Consider the following 9,197-nt stretch of genomic DNA (forward strand, 5'->3'; position numbering starts at 1 on the left):
GGCCGCTGCTCACCCTGTGCCAGGGGACACAGCTCCTGTATCAGCCCCCAGGCTCTCCCCTGGCCATCCCTACCTGCTCCCTTAAATAAGCTGCATTAGGAGAGCCTGGGAGCACAGCAGCTGCTCCCGCACAGGTGATTAAAGTAATGGCACTAATGTGAATGAGTGGCAGAACCACCTATGTAATGCATTGATGCTGAAGCATCATGTATTTTCCAAATAAACCAGCCTCCATCTGCTCATGCAATCGCTTTGCTCTTCCAGGCTTAAGTACTTAACTTATTCTAAATACTTATTTTAAGTAATGCACTTTTTTCTAGGTTGTTAAAGCAAAACACAGGATTCTTGCTTCTTACACTCTTGTGCCTACCAGCAAATAAAAAGCCTAGGCAGATTCTTGTTAACCTTGTAAAAACAACATCAGGAAGCACCTTTCAACATTTTCTGCACCATCTACTGATCTCATACAGATGATTTCAAAATGCCTCTAATCCAATAAGGAAGGAGAACATTTGATCCAAGATAAATGTTTTTATTTTTTTTTCCCCAAACTCAGACAAATATATTTTTGAAGACCACAAACACAAWTATTTTCACAAGCATATTAAAAATATCCGCCTTGCATGGAAGTTAGACTACTAAAATTCATGCTATTTAGATTTCAATAGCATAATAGCAAATTAAAGACATTCTCAGCTGTATAAATCACTACACTCTAGTGGACAGTAAGTAGAATTTCCTGTCTTTAGGGCAAACAATAGCCTAGTGGCAGTGAATTCACCACATAATGCAGATATTGCGGGTACTGCTACACCTAGCTCGGAACTACCAGAACAGATCAGCCCCTCCTGTTGTCATTGAGCTTCTCAGCTATCTTCTGCAGTTCCAAGTCCATAGCAGCCAGGTTCTCCAGTTCTTTTTCCTGCGAAAAGAGTAGGATGGAAGTCAAGGGACTGCTGAATTTTGCTTTAAACCTGCACCTCCTTTCTCAGCTGTATGATTTAACCAGCCAGTTGGGACTTGCTATTCACCTTTCTTCTACTGCAATGGGTATCTTTGTTCTGTCAGTCCACAAGACCCTAGAGGTGGAGGCAAGGCTCAAAGAGCAGGAAAAATCTCCCWTCTCTTCCTGCCTGGCAGCAGACAGCAGGACACACGTTGCCTTTATCTTTACAACCTGGTCCCTGAACCAGCTCCACCGAGTTCATTCACAGAAAGCAGAGTTTTTAAAATCGCTGATTTGGCTCTTAAGGTGACTTAAGCTAAGGTTTTGGTTTTAAATCGGGATTCTTGGAAAGGGACCTTAGAAACAGGCGTGTAACATCATGTAATTAAACACCAGCTGCCATTAGTTATGCAGAGAATCACCTGCACGTACCTCCTCCTGCGTCAGAGGCCTCTGACTCAGATCCCCCCTGTCGTTCCTGATTCCGTGACGTTTCTTTATGTCTTCCCCAGAATCATACAGCTCTGGAAACTCAGCCGCCTTCTTCCTGAAATCCAGCAGCTGCGCAAGCTCATCCATCCTGTCGTACTGCCTTTTCGCATCAAACCTGCTGCCTTTACCAAGATTCCTCTTCTCGGCGCGTCCGTGGTTCARGGCGTCCAGAATTTGCTTTCTCTCCCACCAGTCGTAGTCATATTCAGGGAAAAGATTCCCCTCGGCCCGGGCGGGCCCGGCCTCCTCTTTGCCCTCGGGGAGCTGCTGCCCCACGTGCTCCTTCTTCTCGAGGCGATGGCTCTTCCAGCGCAGCAGCGAGCGCAGGGGGCCGTACAGCGCCGCGGCTCCCCTCTCCGTGTCCGCGGGGAAGCGGCCTTTGTGCTGCCCCCTCTCTGCAAACCTCCCTTCCTCCGTGTTCTCCGTGTTCTGGATCTGCTCGCTGCTGTGATGCTTCTCCTCTGCCTCCTCCTCCTCCTCGCTGTGGCCAGGGTCGTGGTGCTGCTCTGCGCTCTCCTCTGTGCTGTAGTGTCTCCTGACCTGCTCGCGGCTCTCTCCTACGGAAACTTTCTGCATCTCTCCGTCTTCACTGTCCTGCAAGCGGCGTCTTTCCACACTGCGATGCTGCTCCTCCTCCTCCTCCTCGCTGCCTCCCTTGGGATACCTGTCCGGACCTTCCCCACCTTCTCCATATGTCCTCCCCTCAGCGCGCTGCCTCGCTGCCTCTCGGGATCCATSGTGGGCTCTCCTCTCCTCTTGCCATTTCTCCTCACTTTGCCGRTGCCTCTGACCTTCCTCCTCGCTGCTCTCCTTGCTCTGCTGCCGCCTCTCGCCGTGCTCCTCTCCTCCCCAGTCCGAATCCCTCTTTTCCTCCTCAGACCCCCCTCTCCTCTCCTCACGTTGCCGCTCGGGCTCTTGGCGGTGCTGGTGGCGGTTCCTCCTGTCCCAGGGCCGGCCTTCCTCCGCGTTCGCTTCCTCGGCCAGTTTTCCCTTCTCTCCGCTGTGCGCCCTCCCTTCTTGGGAGTCATCCATTCGGTGCTTCCTGTGGTAACGCTCTGGTCTGTGGGCTTCCTTTCCCTCCGCTGCTGCTTCACTCTCGATGGAGTCTTCACGATGGCGCTGATGGGAGGAATCGCGTTCCTCGGACTCGTGGCGGTATCTTGCACTTCTTTCCGCCTCCCMCTCCTCACCCTCATGAATCCTCTTGCCAGGACTTTGCGTTCTCTCCTCTGGATGTGCCCAGCCCACGGCGTGTTGGTCATTCCCGTCAGGGAATTCCTCAGTACCTGCGGATTTCTGGTTGGGAACGGCGCGCTCTGCCTCTTCATCACGATGCCTACTCTCTTTGCTGCTGTCTTCCCYGTAGTAACTGTTCCCATCTTCCCTGGCCTCCTGATGGTGCCTCATCTCTTCCGTTTGGCGTTCATCTTCACGAGCCTCGTGAACGGACATGTCACGGCCGTCCTCCTCTTCCTCCCTTTTATCTTCCTCCCAACCAAGTTTCTGTTCATCGCTTCCTTTCCTGCGCGTTTTAGATTCCATTTCAGTCTGACCTTGCTCTTTCTCCACACTCCCAGCGGGACGTTCTTCATTCTCTGCTGGCTCTCTCAAATGCCTCATTTCAACTTGTTTGTCCCCATTTTGCTCTCTGTCATTTTTGCCACCTACAAGAACAAAAGTAGCTTAATGAAGTATTCTAACTCGACGCTGAAGCAAACTGGCTTTCCAAAATAACACAAACATATGCAAGAACTAATTTTTTTAATTCTACTTTTAAAGCTCATCACTGCCTTCCCTTTTGAACGTTTGCCTGGAAAAGCATTAATTTTCATTTCACTTGATATTTTTAAAGTTCCAGAGAAACTTCCAGAAATATATTTCCTCGCTGGCTTTTGTACGCGTTTGGAATAGCTCCTGTTTTTCACAACAGAAAGCCAACCRTTTATTTCAAGCTTCTCAGATAGGTCTGAGGGGCAGTATAAATACACTTAAAGAAGCTTTTAATCACATCTCAAGAGTCCCAGCCTAATTGAGAGGCTCCCTCTCCGCACAAAGCRGCTGACAGAAGAGGAAGAGGTTTCTCAAAGCCACTGATGGCAATAAGAATCCTCGCACTGAAACTGCATGCGCGTTATCTGTGACCCGATTCACACGGGCTGAAATAGCAGTTCACACACAGCAGAATCCACTTGCGGATTTATTTCCCAAAGTCGCCACCAACAGAGTCTAATACTGAAATTCTTATTTTGTGTGAATATTCCCAACTTGCCTACGAAACTCCAGGCTGTTCTTATAAATAAAGATGAATCATTTAATRACTTACTGCAAGATCAGAGTTCTAGTATTTGGGAGAGGAAAAGTATATATATAAATATATATATTTATTTGTGTTTGCACTTGGCAACAACATGCAGAAATTTGAAGTTGACTCTTACAAGCTTTTCCTCTCAATTTAAAAGACAAGACAATGTCTTGTCAGACSTGCTTTGTCATCATTAATAGCAATGTAAAGTACTCAGCTTCCAAAATGCTTTTTTTAATATATGAAATTAAGATGATGAATGCTTCTATCCTGCAAAATGAGAACRTTTGTTTTATAAAACTAACGGTGGCATCTACCAAGGCCCTTTCACAAGCTGAAATTATTCTGTACTTACTCTTCCGAAGGATTTCTTTGCACTCCGGATTAATCGGTGGTGCATTTGGCTTCGACAAAGCATTGGAGAGAACTTCTACTATRCACTCTGTCACCTAGAAGAAACAAAAATGCCGTGGTGAAAAATGGAAATCCTTCTTTCGGCCACTGGTAAAAGAAACTCGTGAGGGAGAGCAGTTTAGGGTTATACTGAGGATAAGCTTTATTAGTCTGRAGCAATCCCTGGCTCTGCATTTTCAGCAGGTGGGTCACTCTGCTCCTCACTTGCACAGCAGCAGCAGAATCACTACCTCTTTTCTCCTCTTCCCCCTCTTTTGTYTGCATAGGTAACAGGCTCCCATTGGTTTTTGCTTGCTTTTTTTAATATATTAAGCATCCCAGTCAGTACAAAGCCAATTACACATGCAGTAATGAGGCTTTTCAAGAAAATAACCAACATGAGTTTGGTAAACGAGCGTCACGCTTCAGCACCTGCCCCAACAACAGGTACTACTTGGGTTGCCAATAAACAAARCAAGAAAACCCAACAGCCCTTGAGGGACAGATACACCACAAAACACTGAAATATTTCCCTCAGGGGTGTCCAGGGACCTATACCCGTGCCCCAAGCCCTGCCTCTCACAGCACTTGACCCTCAGCTGGACAGCCCTCCTTGGCTCATTGCATAGTTGATGGGTATTGCCCATTATTTCGCCTCCCTTCAATTTTCAAATTCCATCTCGCTGTTTATAAGCTGACTGCAGGCGCTGCCGAGCGCATTTCAGACCATTTTGCAGGCAGCTGCACSACACAATTTGTAGAGTAATGAAGCAGCCCGACACGTAGGTGTCTCCCGCTCACTAAAGGGACACCAAGTTCCACCTCAGTGACGGCCTCTTAAATTTTACCCTCGGGAGGAAAAAAAATGGTATTTTCCCACAAGTTTGAAAACCATTCCAGAGCCAGAACAGTGGAGAACGTGCGACTGAATTGCCCAAACCTGTTGTGACATGGAGCTACTCACCATTTCTTCAATACGGGCTTTATCTGCTGGAACTGCACCGACACCTACAAGAAAGAAAAACATTATTGCCGGGGTTAATCCKGGCACCACCACCGTTGTCAGGAGATCTCAGTCAGGAGCTCTCCATCAGACTGGCCCAGGAGGCAGAGGGATGTTTCGGCACGGAGTTAGGAAGACGGATTAACGGCAGGTTGGTTCTTCCAACTTGGCACATCCTTGGTGGCATAAGGGCAAGGAAACACTTACCTGGCGGGCGGGAGATGGGCGCTACGATCCCCTCGGCGCGTTACCCGCCGCAGCGACATTCCCCGAAGCCTCCGGAGCTGCTCCTGCCCCGTCTCCCGTGCCCATCCTGTCGCCTTAGCCCATAAGGAGAGGCCACAAGGGGAAGAGGCGGCTCCAGCCTTGGGAATGTGCCCATGGGCACCAAAGAAGCCTCCGACCATCCCCRTGCCGTTGGAGCTGCCAGCTCTGCTCCGCACACCGAGAGTGGAGCCAGCGGGACGGGACACACGGAAACAAACCCTTGTCCTTCCCAAAAGGAGCGACCGGGCACGGACAAAGCCACCGGGACAAAGCCAGGCCTGCAGGAGCCCTGCAAGCGCCTGAGCTGGCTTTGCCGACGTGCCGGGAACCAACCAGGATGTGAGAAAAGGGGCGAGAGCTGCAGCCTCGCAGCCCGAAATAACGCAGGACAAACCCGCGCGGCTCCGGCTTTCATCTCCAAGAACGAGCAAGCCTCCCGGTGGGTCCCTGCTATTTTAATCCCTCCATAGCGGGGTTTTTTTTAATTATTATTATTTTTCTCTCCATTGATGCTGATGACTCAGTCCTGCTGCCACCCCTGATCATCACTTCCAGCCAAATTATTCCACGGTGCGGATCAAGGAAACCCGGGCACGACGATGCCGGGAGGCCACTAGAAAGTTCTTGGGGTTGACACCGCCACCCACTCCCCACGGCCAGGATCCCTCGCCCTGCAGCCTGGGGGCTCCTGGCTGGCGGGTGAGAGCAAGACGGGCGCGGAGAGGAGCAGCTTGACGGTGGAACCACGGACAGGGCGCGGAGAGGAACCCCCGGGGCTGCCGGGGGACGCAGCCCCCAAGGGCGGCCGTTAACGGCGCCCACCGCCCGCCGCGACGTAGAGCGGGCTCGCGTGACGTCACACGCCGCCCGCGGCGTCGCGGCCGGGAGCCCCCGGAGCCGCCCGCGCCCCCCCACCGCGCCTAACGGTCGTAACGGTCGTAACGGCCGCGCGCTCACCTGCGAGGGCGGCGGCCGCGAGGAGGGCGAGCGGCGCGAGCGGCGCCATGGCTCCCGTTGCCGCTCCGCTCCCGCTGCCGCCGCCGCTGGGCTGCGCTCGCGCCGCCGCCGCTCGCCGCTCCTTAAAGCGGGCCCGGGGGCGGGCGGAGACGGGCGGGGGCCCCGCCGGGAGCTGCGTCACCGCGAGCCCCCGGGGGAGGCGGGCGCGCCGCCCGGCCCCGGCCCCGTTACCGCCTCCATCCGCCGCGGCGCCGCTGCCCCCTCCGTCCTCCACCGGCCCCGGCCCCATGGCGCGACCCTTGGCCACCCCTCAGGGCGAGCCGCGGGAGAAGCACCSCGTTGAGCAGCGCTGCTCGGCCTTCAGGTGGCTGTGCCCAGCCTCGAGGGGACGGGCACAACAGCTAAACGATACAGGGCGCTCGATAAAGATACCCGCGCTATGCGTATATTGCTCCATTCCCCCCCGTGCAGGTGGGTTTGTATATATTCACCCTGCAAGGCTCCTGAAACGCTCCCTTATCCAGCCTCCTGTGAGGAGCACGAAGCCCAACACGCGGCGCCAGGGCTTGCACCRTGGCCGTGGAGGCGCCTCGTGGTGCTGCGACCATCGGCCGCCTCGCGAATAAGCAGTGCCCACCGTGCTGGATTCCCCTTTGGGAAATGCACGTTCGGCTCCTGCTCAAGCTGGACTTTCAAGGGTGGCGAGTGAGTTTTCACGCCTGTTTCTGAGCTCCTTCTAAACTGAGGAGAGGCTGCTCGGGGACGTGGGGCTCGTCCTCATCTAATGGGATGAGCTGCTGGGATTATGGTCACTCTACGATGCCAATTAGTTTTCGYGGAATGCAAATCCTGCAGCCCACTGCACGACCGGACCCATCTCTCTCCTTCAGAAGGTGCTAAGGTTTTGTTAGACACCTGCGTGTATGTTTAGGCACCAGCAGGTCTGTACCTACATATGTGTGTGTTGGCAAGCAGGGTGGGCGCCCCACTTGTGCGGTCCCAAGCTGAATGCCAGTGAAGAGCAGGAACAGGCACTGGGCGATACAAGGGGGCGATTCCGTCTCCTCTATTTGAATGGGGGTCTGGGTCATCCCCCGTGCTGTTTCCTAAAAACAACTACCAGGATCTCTAGTCTCAAGGCTTTTCTTTTTTTTTTCCCCATCAATCTATGTATATCTATGTATATATCATCTATCTATGTATAAAAAACTTAAAAATTAGTTCATCAAAACCCAGAGAGTCYCAAAAGTTCCAGCTCATTCTCTCCCGACTGATCTCCCCCCTTATCCTTCCACAGAGGAGGATTTTGCCCAGTCATAACGCTCTTCTCTCTCCTTACTCCAGCTTCTGTCCCACAGGTTTTACATGGCCAAACTAAAAAGAAGTTGACAAGCTACCTCTAAGACATGTCGTAGATCTTAYGGAATATTAAAACGGTCGCGGGCGCTCCTTTGCGCTGCTGCAAAAAGCCTTGTGCCAGCTGATAGAGTCGCGCAGGACCTGCAGGTGCCCTCACGGGCCACAAAAGCCGTGAGGATATCACCAGAAAAATAATGCAGTGCAATAAAATATAATGCAATGCAACACAATATAATACAATGCAGTGTGATATGCAATGCCATGGATGGAGGAAGCAGAGCAAGGCTGAAAATGCAGCCTTTGGTGCCTGCAGCCCCGCTGGCCYGGCTGGCTGCAGACACCGGGTGCTGCATCTGACTGCACTTATCTCCYGAAGTTACCCTGCTTTGGCAAGAGCGGGAACCACAGTTTTGGCCCAAAASGAAAGGCGCTTTTCTTGCCCTTTTTCTTGCCCGCCCTGTTGCTTGGGGYGTTATTCGTCATTAAACAAAAACAACATTTGCAGCTGCCTTTGCGCTGCGAATAATTTCATCTGGGCAATGAAACGGTCCCATTCAGSCTTCGTGCCTGCGTTTTGTCAACTGCTCCATGTTCCACTTTGTATTTATGGACCAGGGCACTAGGCTGGCTGGCTTGCTAATTTATTGCTTAAAATGTTCATAGCGTTTCACCTCCCAGCAAGGGTTCTGTTTGGTAAGAATAATATTGTTCGGAGGTGGAGAGAGCAGAAATTTCCCAGAGGCAAATTTCAATTTTGTAAGATAAAAATATATAGATTTCTGCAGCAGACTGCAATCATTTTAAAGGAGAAAAAAACTCATTATGCACATGCATGTGATTTCACAGCGATCGGGTCTATTTTGTGACGCCCAAATCTCATACATTTTAAGCAAGAATTGCCAAAGAGATTTTCAACCGCCTCTTAGGCTGGCACTAAAAGCAGAAACCAGCTGCGGAAAGAGCTGGTGGGAAAGGAGAGAGCAAAGCCCCAGATTTGCTCTCTGATAAYGCAGACAAGGGGCAGCTTTGCGGGCGCCCCGCTCACAAGCCGCTGGTTTTTGCCCCCAAGCACGACGTACCACTGCCATTACCTGCTCCCAGCTGCACCGGCGCTTCCCACTCCRAGAACCTCCTTTCTGGTGCCAATAAAACCGTGCCCAGCTCGGCCTGAGGTGAGATTTTCCATGCCAGATGGTGTTTCCTTACAAGACTTTCCTTCTTCATTCACGGAGCCTGCAAATAAACAGGCTGTGGCAAAGGCAATTTAAATAAATTCGACCTTTCAGCCGCGAGGTTGCTGGCTGCACTCAGCTCCAGCTGCCGTCTTAATCACATCTTATTATTTCATGCTCTGCTATGTGCCAGCTCTTACTTTTAAGGGAGAAATGCTGGCATATGTTGCTGATTAATAAAAAGGCAGGGAGAAATAGTCATTAGGGAAAGCCTACRGAGCAGGGTATTTTTAAAATGAACTTTTA

At 51.6% G+C, this 9,197-nt stretch overlaps 1 protein-coding gene across 1 annotated transcript; it reads right to left on the minus strand.

The window, feature by feature from the left end:
* Positions 1 to 582: 582 nt before the first annotated feature.
* Positions 583 to 6,409, minus strand: CHGB (chromogranin B). Its single transcript, XM_026033979.1, has 5 exons — positions 6,361 to 6,409; positions 5,098 to 5,141; positions 4,096 to 4,189; positions 1,379 to 3,102; positions 583 to 922 (listed from the first exon to the last, which is right to left on the minus strand). The coding sequence occupies exons 1-5, from the start codon at positions 6,407 to 6,409 to the stop codon at positions 839 to 841; spliced, it is 1,995 nt and encodes a 664-aa protein (XP_025889764.1). The 3' UTR covers positions 583 to 838.
* Positions 6,410 to 9,197: the final 2,788 nt, after the last annotated feature.

The sequence above is a fragment of the Nothoprocta perdicaria genome, unplaced genomic scaffold, assembly GCF_003342845.1.
Source record: "Nothoprocta perdicaria isolate Ctin4 unplaced genomic scaffold, notPer1 scaffold_138, whole genome shotgun sequence".
In the NCBI taxonomy this organism is placed as follows: domain Eukaryota; kingdom Metazoa; phylum Chordata; class Aves; order Tinamiformes; family Tinamidae; genus Nothoprocta; species Nothoprocta perdicaria.